The 15,167-nt window shown below is 35.9% G+C and overlaps 1 protein-coding gene across 8 annotated transcripts in view; it reads left to right on the top strand.

The window, feature by feature from the left end:
* LOC136036378 (protein N-terminal glutamine amidohydrolase-like) overlaps positions 1-15,167 on the top strand; it is a 199,745-nt gene that overhangs the window by 157,084 nt on the left and 27,494 nt on the right. For all 8 annotated transcript variants that reach the window (XM_065718557.1, XM_065718556.1, XM_065718555.1 and 5 more), the window contains 2 exons: positions 4,079-4,224; positions 9,363-9,487. In XM_065718557.1, the coding sequence (XP_065574629.1) occupies positions 4,079-4,224; positions 9,363-9,487 (271 nt within the window). The remainder of the gene's footprint in view (positions 1-4,078; positions 4,225-9,362; positions 9,488-15,167) is intronic.

A 15,167-nucleotide genomic window follows, 5' to 3' on the forward strand; every position in this document is an offset into this window, starting at 1 on the left:
CAATTCTTTTACAGCTAAATATATTCAACCGATTTGTCTAGCACCCTGTTTATCCGCATCGCTGTAGAATATTATCTTAGAAAACATTTCCTTGCTGGCTGTTAAGCAAATTGCTTTGCAGCCAGGTATGAACAACCTGGTACATAGCAGCAAGCTCAGAATAGTTTTTACTTTGCTGGGCGAATATAATATTCCCTTAAAACCTTTCTAAGATGGTCGCTAAGTAAATCGCTTAACAACCAGAGGTACTCAACCGATTCTTCGGGCCACTGGATATTCGCCACGACAGTTTGTAGCATTGGAGCGCCTCTCAATTCTTTTCAATACTAAATACCTTATGTTAGCCCTACCAAATGCTGAAAAAACCCTAAAGGTTCCAAGATAAAAAAAAAATAGAGGTCAATTTCACCAGGCTTTGACAAAATGATTTACAATAAAGTTAGTTGAATATGTCAGCTATCTTTCAGTACCATTATATGGCTTCAAAATTCCAGGTGCATCGAGAATCCTCGAAAATATACGTTTTTATTTATATTTTCACGTATATATACATATACTTGCACCTCTACACACTTAAATATTTTTTTACCTGCATATGCTTGTGTGATGTAATTATTTATGTAGACATATGTTGCCAGTGCACATGTGCCAATGATATGTTCACTGGTGTGTGTACAATCCCATGACCCCTCTTGCACCCCGAATAAAAATCCTGGAGATTTGCCCCTGTGTATGCAGGTATCTGCACGGTTGGTGATATTCGTTCGATCATGCACCTGATCCATACGATATCCCTTAAAAAGTTATCAAAATGTTGCATAAAGCTAAGCTTGCCAAAGATAAATAGCAAGAGAAATGTGCAAATAGTTCGGGTTGAACATGTACATCCAGGATAGTTCCAGAACACTCGATATCACATCGTGTTTTATGTTTGAAATAGTATGTCTGATCAATCTGATAAACCAATAAATCTGACTCGAAGACGGTATTTATTCCACTAGATTTTGAACAAATTCAAGGTCACACTAGCAATCTACCTATTCATCGCATGCAAAGATGTTATTTAACCTAACGTCATTGTTTGCATGACAAAGAAAATAAACTGTCTTTGTTCTGCACGGTAGAAACTGGCAAATACAATTATGTTGTATAAAATATGGTAGAGCCACTTTGGCATAGTAACAGAAGTCCTTCTACTGTTAAGTAATGAGGAAATAGCTTAGAAAGCATTTCTCTTGTTGTGAAAGAGCTGATCCAAGGAGAGATTAGACCGGCAAATATTTCATCTGAAGCTTAATTTATATGTCAACACAAAGACTATAAAATCTAAAGAGATTGTGTACTTCCAGTCTTATAATGATAAACAAATCTTTTTGCATTAACAAATCGTCCTTTTTATGTTTGTTATTCGGGATTTCATATGGAAGTATTATTTTTATCTTTTCTCTTCTTTTATAAGGCTTGAGGATTCTGACTAAGTTTCCCAGAATAACAATATCATATAAAATATCCTTTTTTTATTTGATATGCATACTTTAACAGGTTAAGGGGATACCTCTTCCCTGAGGTTGTTTCATAGGGTTACCCGTTCTGTAGAAAATTTTGAAAACATTTTCTGCTTTCCTTCGTTACGATATGGATATAGACGTCTTTAGTGATGGCTTACAATTCCTCTATGTTTCAGAAATTTTACATTCACAAATTATTTTCACTTGGAAATGTATTTACTTTAGTTAAAAAGAATAAAAAACAATGTTAGCTGGATTGTTTTGTTTAGGCTCATTATTCACGTTCCAATCAGATGAATTGCACTTATTGACACCAGACACTTCGTTTTGTTTTCGACACCTGACAATTAGCCTAGCGCTATTTTTAAACAGCATTATACAGCAGCAGCGCTATTTATCTTTATTTTTATTCGTAGAAATCACAAACGCCATCTGCAAACTTTAATGGATTGGATATCAGCTATTAACTTCGCGAGTATCTCATAGAAATAAAACCTGTTACCGCAGAATAATTTGATCTCTTGTCTCGCAGCTAATAAAATGTTTCTCTACGAAAAATCTGGCTAAAGTCTTGCGTTTCCTTATGTAATTTCACCGACAATAGAAGACAAATTAGCCTAAATTAAGTTGTTTTTTTTTTTTTTTTTTCTACCAAACAAATATGAATGTTCATAGTAGTAGATTGATCCCGTTTAGGATTAAATAGAAAAAAAAACAAGTTTTTTTTTACTGAAATTAAGGAGCGACATTAAAACTTAAAACAAACAGAAATTACTCCGTATATGAAAGGGGCTTTTCCTCCTCAACGCCCCGCTCTTTACGCTAAAGTTTGACTCTTTCTGTTAACTTTACTTAAATCGGTCTTGTGGCAAAAAATACGAATATCCACGTTTTTGTAGATAGGAGCTTGAAACTTCTTCAGTAGGGTTCTCTGATACGCTGAATGCGATGGTGTGATTTTTGTTCAGATTCTGTGACTTTTAGGTGGCTTTTCCCCCTATTTTCTAGAATAAGGTAAATTTTCTCAGGCTCGTAACTTTTGATGGGTAATACTAAACGTGATGAAACTTAAATATTTAAAATCATTATTAAAATGCAATTCTTTTGATGCAACTATTAGTATCAAAATTCCATTTTTAAGAGTTTCGGTTACTATAGAGACGGGTCGCTCCTTACTACAGTTCGTTACCTGATAAAACTATCAGGTAAATTGAACAAAACGGTGGAAACTATAGAAATATGGATCTCTTTCAGGGACCTGAACCCTGAGACTAAACCTGAGTATGCACCTCATTAAAGGATGGAAAAAATACCTTTTTCTTTTTATTTTTCATAATTCGACTATCTATGGGTGTTTTTTGTTTTATTTTCTATTTTTACTTAATAATGAGGGTCTAATGAAGCAAATTTAAGTTTAAATTACCAAGCTTGACTGTAAAAAATATCTATTTTTCGACTACTTTTTTTTCATTTAGAGTACCTGATCTTTAGATAAGACAATCCATGAGATAATCAATCAAGTGCTTGCACCTAAAGCACACCATAAAATATTTATAGCAAAAAGTGGATGTAATAGATCGTAATAGTGAAGAATTGAAACCTGGAACAACGTTTTGCTTTCTTTAAAGATTTCCTGTTTAGGCCTTCTTTTCATCCTAATCAAAGAAGGAAAGACAGATAAATACCCCAAGCTTCGATGTTAAAAAGTGTGCTTTAATGTGATTCTTCTTTTTCTTACTATTTTTTGGGGGGGGGGCAATCACATTTATCTTAAACATGCGCAAGAAAGGACAGCCTAGGTTTAGTTATGTGAGATAAGAGTCAGTAAAAAGAACGGAAAATTAATTGTCCAATGAAATTAAAGGGTGATATCAAAACTTAAAACCAACAGAATTTCTTCTGGGACAGTGCCGCCCTCATGGCCCCGGTTTTTGCGCTGAAGTTTAACTGGTACTTAACAGAAAGCATTTTAGAGTACACATAGCCGTTTGATAAATATAGGGGCTTTACATGAGAATAGCCTTTCAAAACATTTGAGCTGAAAATCTTATTGGGTAAAGCAGGCGTAAATAAATAAGCCATTCTATGCTTGAGGTATTGTTTAATATTTTTCATATTTATTTTCTGTTAGATCATTTACCTATGAAACATTAAGGTGTGGGGCTAGCTTTAATACAGGGAGAGGAAATGAGCGAGCGCTAGCTTTCCTCATACGCAAGATCAATTGTTCGTTTCATCCTAATCAAAGAGGAAAAGAAAGATAAATATACTAAGCTTCTATGTTAAAAAGTGACCAATGTTTTTTTTTCTTACTAATTTTTTCAAGTCAATCACATTTTCCTTTAAAGTTACGTAAGAAAGAGAAGCTTGGGGATAGTTATGTCAGATAAGCCAGGAAAAAGAACGAAAATTTATGGCTCGCAATATTTTTATAAGTAAATTCTCTGTTTCTTGTGTGCTATGTATGTCAATTACTTCTTATCGTATATTGAAATTAATCAATAAAAAAAAAAACATGAATCTGCCTGTTCCCAGAACAAATAGCTTCTAACCTTTTGGTTTCCTTCTAGGATTATCATGTTGTTTTTCTTCATCAATTTGGTGATAAATGTCTAGTATATGACTTGGATTCAGAGTTGCCCTTTCCTACATTTTTCCCCAAATATGTTACAGAAACATTTCGGACGGATCAAATACTCGACGCAACTTATCACAGGTATGTTTTTCTGTACAAATTTCAAAATTAAATTGGCTATATTTTATGAACATATTTAAGTCATTTTTTTTGAACGATTGTAGAAAAAATGAGATCCAATTTATTAACTGATCAGGAAGGGTAGCAAAATGATGAACTCTGCCTTTTCAGCCGCTGTAAACGTATCTTTCCTTTTGCCACTGCTGACAAAATTCTTACACTTTTTAATTCCTACGATACTGTTGGTGGGCCAAGTTTCAAATAAAGGGTGTGCGTGTCTGTGTTTTTTTTTTTTTTCAATTAGCTATCAACCCTAATCTTGGTTGCTTTTAAGCGACCACCTGTGTCCACGTATTCTCCCCCTGTCTGCTGAGCCACAGGAGCCTTGGTAATTTAAGGGCTAAAAAAAGGCTTTTTTTATTGTATAATTTTGACCATATGAATGTTATCAAATTACAAACATATATGACGCCATCTTCCAACGTAGAAATTCAGTGTAGATTAACACTTAAACTTTGGTGGTTTTTTTTTTTTTTTTTTTTTCCTATGCAGGTTTTCTAGGCAGAATGAGTCAATCATGATGAGCGAGAACTATACGACTTGTAAATAAATAAAAGGTAAAGGTAAAGGATACGGCATTAGACTTTACAGTCCGTACCAGCGGTGCTGATCTCCGTTTCTTGGCCCTTCAGCCAGGAAGTGCAATGGGGGGCTGGGGGCCAGCCATCCTGTGCTTTCGCACACCCTTCCTGTTTACCTTCCCCAGATTTCTCCAGGTACACATTTAGAGCTGGGTCGACTCTGGCTAAGCTTACAGAGTCACGCCACTGACCCCCGTCCCAAACTGAAGAATTGGGTACACCGGGATTCGAGCCCGCGTCCTCTCAGACAAGGGATCCCGAATCCAGCGCACCAACCCACTCGGCCAGGGAAAAAAAGAAAAAAACTAGAAAAAAAAACTTTCAGAAAAAACTAGAACTTGTAAAACTTGTAAAAAAACTAGAAAATCAAGACAAAAAAGCAACAACCTTAAAACTGAAGAGTAAGAGACCACAATATGAAACAGCAATAACAACATACCAAGAAAAAATGTAGTTCCTTAACCTATAAAATGGAGCTATCCACGTTTGAGTCAACCTCTGATTCAGATTTAAAAGAAAACTAAACGTAATCGATCAAAAATGTTACAAATGCAATGTATTTTTCTGTACGGCTATATCAGCAGCTTGTACCTCGTGTTCTAGAGTTGTCAGTTAACTTTGTAAGATTGCTAGTTAAAAACAAAATTTATTTCAAATGAAAGTAAAGGCGTCATCAAAACTTGAAACCAACATAATTTATTCTATGGCAGTGCCGCCACCCTAGCCCTGGCTTTTTGCGTAGAAGATTAGATGTTGCTTAACTGAAAGCATTTTAGAGTAAATTTAGCCAGTTGATAAAAATAGGGGCCTTACATGCGGATAGCTTTTCAAAACATTTGAGCTGAAAAAACTATTGTGTAATGTAACTGTGGATAAGTAAGCCATTCAGTTCTTGAGATATTGTGAAAAAAAAGCATTTTTCTTATTGATTTTGTGTTAGATCAATTGCCCATGAAGTATTGATGGGAGGGGCTATTTTTAACACAAGAAGAGGAGATAAGCGGGCGCTAACTTTTATCATACGCAAGATCATCTGTTTGTTTTCACTTTGTATGTGTTTCGAATGCCTTTTGTAACAACCTAATATTCTCGTACCATAAATGGCTGTAATATATTGAGATCAAGTTTTCATGTTCCATCTTTAAGATTAATTTGTCTTATTAATGGTTTATATTTTCTCTATGTAAAATGAGAAGTTTTTCATATTGTTGGACTGTTCTCCCGGGGCTGCACGGATTGCGCTACCTTCAGAAAGGTATTTTTGAATTTTGTGTTAAAATGGCTGCTTTAAGGTCAAACAGTTCGTGGTAACGAACTGTAGTAAGGAGCGACCCGGCTCAACAGTAAACGAAACTCTAAAAAACAGAATTTTGATGCTAAAATATACATCAAAAGAATCAGATTTTCATGCTGATTTTAAATATATAAGTTTCATCAAATTTAGTCTTTGTCATCAAAAGTTACTAGCCTGAAAAAATTTGCCTTATTTTAGAAAATAGGGGAAAACACCCCCTAAAAGTCACAGAATGTTAACGAAAGTCACACCATCGCATTCGGCGTATCAGAGAACCCTATAGTTAAATTTTCAAGCTCCTATCTACAAAAATGTGGAATTTCGTATTTTTTGCCAGAAGACAAATCACGGGTGCCTGTTTATTTGTTTTTTTTTTTGTTTTTTTTTCCCAGGGGTCATCGTATCGACCAATTGGTCCTAGAATGTCGCAAGAGGGCTCATTCTAACGGAAATGAAAATTTCTAGTTGCCTTTTTAAGTGACCCAAAAAATTCGAGGGCATCTAGGGCCCCTCCCACGCTCATTTTTTCCCAAAGTCAACGAATCAAATTTTGAGATAGCCATTTTGTTCAGCATAGTCGAAAACCATAATAACTATGTCTTTGGGGATGACTTACTCCGCCACAATCCCTGGGGGAGGGGCTGCAAGTTACAAACTTTGACCAGTGTTTAGTAATGATTATTGGGAAGTGTACAGACGTTTTCAGGGGGATTTTATTTTGTTTGGGGGTGGGGCTGAGGGGAGGGGGCTATGCTGGAGGATCTTTCCTTGGAGGAATCTGTCATGGGGGAAGAAAAATTCAATGAAAAGGGCGCAGGATTTTCTAGCATTAGTATAAGAAAACAATGAAAAATAAACATGAAAACGTTTTTTTTAAATGAAAGGAAGGAATAGCATTGAAACTTAAAACGAACATAGATTATTACGCATATGAGGGGTTCTAAAAATACTTCAGCATAAAGAGCGAGGTATTTAGGAGGAGATAAATACCTCGCTTTTTATGCTAAAGTATTTTTAGTAATTTCAACTATTTATTCTACGGCCTTTCTGATTCAGGGGTCATTCTTAAAGAATTGGGACAAAACTTACGATTTAGTGTAAAGAGCGAGGTATTAACGAGGGTACAAACCCCCTCGTATACATAATAAAAATATAAGATTATGAAAGTTTGTTACGTAAGTTAATTCTTAAGTTACGTATATTTTTTACTAAAAAAACGTTCGTTAAAAATTAAAAGTTCTAGTTGCCTTTTTAAGTAACCGAAAAATTGGAGGGCAACTAGGCCTCCTTCTCCACACCTTATTTCTCAGAATCGTCTGATCAAAACTAAGAGAAAGCCATTTAGCCAAAAAAAGAATTAATATACAAATTTCATTTTAATAATTTATGTGCGGAGAGCCAAAACCAAACATGCATTAATTCAAAAACGTTCAGAAATTAAATAAAAAAAAACTAATTTTTTTAGCTGAAAGTAAGGAGCGACATTAAAACTTAAAACGAACAGAAATTACTCCGTATATGAAATGGGTTGTCCCCTCCGCAATCCCTCGCTCTTTACGCTAAAGTTTGACTCTTTGCCACAATTCTACTTTTTAAAACAATTAAAAGCTTTAGCGTAAAGAGCGAGGGATTGCGGAGGGGACAACCCATTTCATATACGGAGTAATTTCTGTTCGTTTTAAGTTTTAATGTCGCTCCTTACTTTCAGCTAAAAAAATTATTTTTTTTTATTTAATAACTTCGCAAAAATATCTGACAAATAACACAGCTCAGATAGCCACAAGTCATTTTTAAAAAAACAGCAAATTCAGATTTTCGTTCAGTAAAAAGTATTTCGATCTCGTCCTTTAATAATAATAATCTTTTTAAACTTTGACCTCTTGTCAACCATCTTACTTCTGCATGTAATAACAAAGTTTTGCAGTTGGAATCGTATCCTTACAGAGATTTGAAAATAAGCGACTGTTAAGGGCATCGCTCTTAATAAAATTTATGACCTTAACAGCATCCTGAAGCACATCGTTCAGTTCTGGTGCTATCAATCTATTAAAAAGCACCCAAAGGATTTTTACATGCCGAGATTGTACGGTCCCGTCGGTCGCGAAAGGGTTAAACTTACTAATTCGGAATAACATGCACTTCGTTCACAATCATACAATGGCTTAATGAAAATAACACGAAATGTTTATATAGTTTCTTCGAAATAACACTTAGAAATTTTGTTGATCATATTTATTAGGATTATTTTGGTTTTAAGAGATTGACAAAAATAAATCTACATTTTTTATAAATTTCTATAACATCTTCTGATTCATATTAAATTTATACAAGATATTATAATGATCGGAAGAGAAATGTTGGTATAAACAGTCTTTCCGAACCAGAAGATTTTATGATATATTTATCTACGATGATTGTTATTTTTCTTTATAATAACAATTTTACAAGTTAAAAAACATTTTTTGTTAAATTGTATTTTTATCACTCGCGACCCCATAATTTTGCTACGCGACCCCAAATGGGGTCGCGACCCATAGTTTAAAAAGCTCTGATCTAGAATATATTATATATATATATATATATATATATATATATATATATATATATATATATATATATATATATATATATATATACATATTTTTCATCTTTTTTTTTTTTTTTTTTTTTTTTTTTTTTTTTTTTTTTTTTACTGATATTCAAATTCATCACCCAAAACAACCAGGCGCTGTCCTAATGCTTTCGAAAGTGAAGATGGATGACCCCCTCTCTGACTAAATTGAATTCCTCCAGAAAATTCACTGAGGATGAGACGGCGGAAACTTGCAAGGGGCAGAAAATGAAAACTTGTTTTAAGAGAGGTGCAACCATCTACTGGAGCGTCTACAGTTCTTAATTGTGAGAGAAAAGGGCTATAGTTTCCCCTTGTAAAATGTTTCTGCTCATTTAAGATTTAGTTTTTTATTTTCATTTCTGATGTGGATTCTATGTAATCCACCGAGGAGCCTTTGTCAAACACCTTATATATCTTGAAAGCTGCCTTGTTTAGGGTTTTTTGTAATTACTTATTGCTTCCCAGAGGTTTGAATAGATTGAATTTTTTAATTATATATAATTATAACGGGGGGGGGTAGTTCAGCATTTAAAGGAAGCTCTGTCTAATTTTATTGGGAGTTGTCTACACTTTTTGAGTTCAAAGTGGCCATAATCATTGTTTTTCGTAGATACTTCCGTGTGGTTCCCGCAACAGTGTACCTGACGAAATTCTCGTCAGACCGTAGGCATATGAGAAAAACGGATGGTTCGTGGCTTAAGCCTCCTCCAGAATATCCATGTTTACAAATGCCAGGTAAGAGTGACTGAATCGCTGATTCCTTACTTTAAATTTCACGGTCATAGGCTATAATTCACATCAAAAGGATTTGGAATTTTTCTTTTACAAGTTATTTTGTTACTTAAACAGTAATATGACTGAGCAAAATTTAAAAAGACCAGAAAAAAACAATTTGTGAATTTCTTGGTGGTGTCTTAGGGAAGAAAGTTAGGACTGTAGCTAGGAATGCTTGTAAAAAGCTTTATGTTTAATAAAAAGGGGAGGGGTCTTGTACAAGAATAATCCGAGTGATAGATGATATGAAAACAAAAGGAATGCAAAGAAAGTGAAGAAAGCATTAAAATATGAACTGAGGAGGTGTGAAGCGGAGGCCATGGCTAAGATTGGCGAGGATCTGGAAGATGCAGCTAGACGGCGAAACAGTATTGTACTGGCATGTTAATAAATTGAGAGGGAGTAGTCAATCCGGACTTTTCCCAGTTAAAGATAGGAACGGGGCAACGATTAGTGATAAGGAAACAGTTACTGAGAGATGGGCAAAACATTTTGAGAATATACTGAACCGAGATATAGAGTTTCGGGAAAAGATATTAAGGAGAATGACAAAGTTTTTGATACCTTAGATGTGAAGGAAGATTTGTTTTTTGAGAAAGAATGAGCGACAGTACTAAAAGGATATAAAAAAATAAGGCTCCATGTGCTGATAGAGTGGTAAATGAGTTTCTTAGATATGGCGGCTCTGTGGCTAGAAATAAGTTACTGAAGATTATGAATATGATTTTTGAAAAAGAAGAAGTACCTAGCAATCTTAGGAAAACCTTAATTAAACCACTGTATAAGAAATGTGATAAAATTGAGTGCGGTAATTATCGAGGCATTAGTCTGCTCTCTGTAGATAGCAAATTACTTAGTAATATGATACTTTTTAGACTGAGAGATGCTGTAGACAAAGTTTTAAGAGAAGGGCAGTGCCGTTTTAGAAAAGGTTGGAGATGTGTCGACCAAATTTTCACTCTTAGGTTAATAATTAGAAGTGCCTGAGTTGTCAGACACCTTTGGTCCTCAGTCTTATAGATTACTAGCTGTTGGGGTGGCAATTCGCGCCATCCCAACACCTAGTTGGTGGGGCGCTTCGCGCCCCCCCAAGCCCCCCGCGCGCGTAAGTCGTTACGCGCCATATTAGTTACGCGCCATTGTAGTTGTGTCCCTGTGTCCCACCTGTGAATATAGATAGATTTATATATGTGTTTCAAACTACGTAAAAATTGCAAATATACAACATTCTTGGCTTTCCCATTGTCTGTGCATCTACAAAGCCGTATGTACTAATAATGACGTCATATGCAAACGCTCTTTTTACAAACAAACAAACATGCATACACACAACTCGTTTTTATATAGATAGATAGATAGATAGATGCAATACAAATTAACTGCGTAAAACTTGCGAATATACAACATTCTTCGCTGTCCAATTGTCGCTGCATATAAATAGATTGTCAGGTTTACCGACCCTCGAACATGCAACGTACAATTGTCCATGGGAAAAACAATCAGTATTAAGATCTATACCACATTTTTCTAATGATTGACCTTGAGCTTTGTTAATGGTGATTGCAAATGCTAATCGAATTGGGAATTGCAATCTTTTAAATTGAAAAGGCAGATCCGTTGGAATCATGGGAATGTGAGGAATAAGAACAGCCTCACCCTCAAAAGGCCCTGTCAAGATTGTGGCCTCTATTAGGTTTTCCATTGTTTTTTTCACGGCAAGTCGAGTGCCATTGCAAAGCTTTGGTGGGTTTATATTTCTTAAAAGTATTATTGGTACGCCTATTTTTAGTTGTAGCACGTGTGGTGGAAACCCTGAAAGATCTATGGAATTTAAAAATTCAGATGGATAATTAACCGCTTCATTTGGTTCCAAAACTGTGTCGACTGACTTGTAAAGGACTGCCTGGTCTCGAATTTTGGTCAAAACAATATTGTTGATTTCGTGGACGTCTATATTTTTGGGTGCGAGAATCGCTCTTTCACTTAGCCATTTATTATTTTTATAATTTTTTAGAATATTCCTAAATACTTTTTCAATCAATTCATTTTTGGACGTCACTAAATTACAGAAATCAGCAGGTAGTTTTATACGTCCTGAAATTGAGTCTACTGGGAGCTTTCCTTTCCAATTGCCAGCAATTGATCTGAAAATGTTTGACCAGAGTCATCGTTTTGCAATCGGACACGCATATTTGTAGTTAATTTTAATATTTTTACGTGTGCCCATAAATTAGAATTTTTCAGGCAAGCATTCATTTCGTCTGCAGGAGTTGATCTAGGTATTATAGGTAATGTTTGCCTGAAATCTCCCGCAAGCAATATTAATGTGCTGCCAAAGGGTTTCGACTTCCCTCTCAAATCTTTCAACATTGATCCAGAGCCTCGAGCGATTTTTTGTGTGCCATTGTGCACTCATCCCAAATAATAAGTTTGCATTGCTGCAATACTTTACCCATCCCAGATGATTTGGAAATATTGCACGTGGGAGTTTCTGTAGAATGCAAATTCAGAGGCAATTTCAAAGCGGAATGAGCAGTTCTTCCACCAGGCAGCAATGTTGCGGCTATTCCGGACGACGCAATTGCCAACGCTATATCATTTTTTGATCGAATTGATGCCAAAATCAGTTTTATCACAAATGTTTTACCAGTACCTCCTGGCGCATCCAAAAAGAAAATTTCTCCAACGTTGTTATCGACACAATGCATTATCATATCATAAATGTCTTTTTGTTCCGACGTTAACTTGGAAATGTTATTTTGTACATACGACAATAGATCACTCGTACTGTAACTTTGTTCACGATCCAATTCTACACATGTTGAAACAGCAGCGATACGGTTAGGTGAAGGCATTCCCAAATCCTGAAGAGGTTTGTTTGCCATACGTACGCACAAATCTTCTATAATAACTAAAGTGTAGTTATAAATTTCTGATGTAAAATCAAAAGTCATATCTGACGTCTCTAACTGTTTTCGATGGAGTATATCTTCGGACATTTTTGACTTATATTTTTCCCATAACTCTGTAGGAGCTGATGGAGAGCAAGTTGTTAAAATGATGCCAAACAATGCACGAATTTGACTTGGGGTTGACGTTTCGCACGCGTCATTGATGCAGTTATCCCAGTGTTGGTCATTCTCCAATAAATTCAGAGCTTGGCATGCACTACGGTAAGTGTCATGTATAGTACCGTTTACAGTTCTCAAATACTCAAAGGATGTCGGACCGGGTACATTCACCAAAAGCAGGTGTAGAAAGAAGCATTCATGTTGATTGGGGTGAACGGTGTAGAGTCTTCCTATCGTGGTATCTTTGAAGATGGTAGGTTGGCCGTCGACTGACTTACCCTGTTTTCGACGTTCAAATACTTTATTTTTAGTATTCCACGTGTAATACGAAGGCACTTCAGTATACAGCAGTTTTTTTGCAAAAGAATCATTTTTGCAAAGTGAAAAAAAAGCTGTTAATGTTGTATCCGGTGGATTCAGGACTCTTTGTTGCACGTTGGTTTCCGTGAAATAAACACGTTGACCATTCTGTAAATGTACCGCTAAGTGAACGACAGCTGGACTACGTTCATGTATCGGAAATGAAAGAATTCGCCAAACAGCTTCATTACTGCTTATGTATCTTCCAGCCTGATATTGTACGATTTCGTCGAAATCTTTGATTTCGGGCTGCAAGCCAAAAGCTGCCATGTCACTGCCTTTGTTGACGTATTTACATATGTATTTGATTGCCTTTACGGAGTTACAGTATTCAACGTTTATGTGTGCATTAAATGTTTTTGATAATAATGGGGAATATGGAACAACCCACTGGTTATCTACTTCGATGGTGGTACCGTTACGCTTCTTTGTTATTGCTGTTTTACCGCTATCTTCAGTAGATCTTCTTCTATATTGTGGGTAACCATCATTGCCAGTAATTGTGTTTGATACTAAAAGTCGAGGATATTGCTTTGTGCACCTTCCTTTGGCCATGCATGGTGAATTTTCGTTCAGTGCACCGCAAGGTCCATGTATCATATTTTTTACAATAATTTCATGTAACCCCTTATCGACATTTTTATCAGGTATTTCAGCGGAAATCACATCATCAATTTCGTTCGAAGTAATTTTTTTATGTAGTCAGATTAGTATATGTGCGTGTGGCAAACCTCGTTTTTGCCATTCCACTGAGTACATCCAGCATCGCACTGACCCAAACCCTTCAAGTTTTACTATGTAGTTTATCAGTGATTTCAACTTTTGCCGGAAGACACGGGCCGTAATGTCATGCCTATGAACCGCCGATTGTCCTTGAAGTAAAAGCTGCAGTATCTCGTCCCAAGATTGATTACATGTAAATGTAATAAATAAATCTGGACGACCATAGAGACGAACATACGCAATAGCATCTTGAGCATATTCATGCATATGACGGGGACTGCCAGCATATGACGAAGGTAAAATTGTTAATCTTCCAACGTTTGTGGTATTACCGTCATTTATAACTGCATCTCGCAAATGAATGTATTGTTCAGAGCGGAGCTTGGTCTGATTCAGGCGGATATATAGCAAACGTTCTGATTCAATTTTAGCATACATATCAACGACAAATTGGTGAAACAATTCACGGCATTTTAAAATATAATTTTCTTCATCCTGCCGAATCATTAGTCTATAGGAATAATAATGCATTGCACTGCATTTCTTATTCATTTCTTTTTTAGTGGCTGGATTCATCAATTTAATATTAAAGTGATAGCCGTCGGCTCCATCCCAAAAAATGATATGATATTGTAGGGCATCGTAGCATCGATGAGTTTCAGCAATTCTTAATAACTGAGCGTTTTGCTTATGAAGAATAATATCTCGAGGTAAAAACTGATCACCGACCATAACGATTGCCACTTCGTCGATAGTTGGAGCATTGTATCTACGCACATGTTGGCCAGGAGGCGTTTTGTCAGCGGAAATAACAATTTTATGCGTATCAGTAGGCATCAAATCGATAGCTGTTTTGAACAGACGCACTAAATTATTATTTTCGTGGAAAAGATGTTGCAATTGGGAAACGATTGTCCTTTCAACGTTGGGAGAAATTTCGCAACGTGCATTCAATTCAGAATTTCTATCACTGATGAAGTACAATTGTAAAAATTTATGATTCTCGCCTGAGAATGGTAGAAGGGACCCTGCTCTATGATAAATTTGCCCTTTTACTTTGAAAGTAGACATAAATTGATCTGGATTTTCGATTTGGGCTCCAAACGACGTCATTTGGAAACATGAGTTGTATTTTCTGATTTGTGACAAAAAACGCTTAGATTCTGACGTAGTTCCAGTAAGGAAAGTCTTCAATGGCTCTGGTGGTGCAGCCAATAGAGGAAGTTTAACTTTTCCTGAGGCGCAACACATTCCCATTGTTTCACCATTGAATTTCAAGGCCTTGCAAAAGGGACAAATTTTAGACATTGTCCCGATTTGAACACATCTACTCAAGCTATAATCATCGACTGGGTTGTACCTGAATGCCAGGCGATAACTTTCAGGTTGCTCTGATTCCTCGGTACGCTTTCTTTTCTTACTTTCTCTATCAGCAGCAAGCCTGATTTCTAATTCCTCGGCACGCCTTCTTTTTTCACTTTCTCTTT

The sequence above is a fragment of the Artemia franciscana genome, chromosome 15, assembly GCF_032884065.1.
Source record: "Artemia franciscana chromosome 15, ASM3288406v1, whole genome shotgun sequence".
Lineage (NCBI taxonomy): Eukaryota > Metazoa > Arthropoda > Branchiopoda > Anostraca > Artemiidae > Artemia > Artemia franciscana.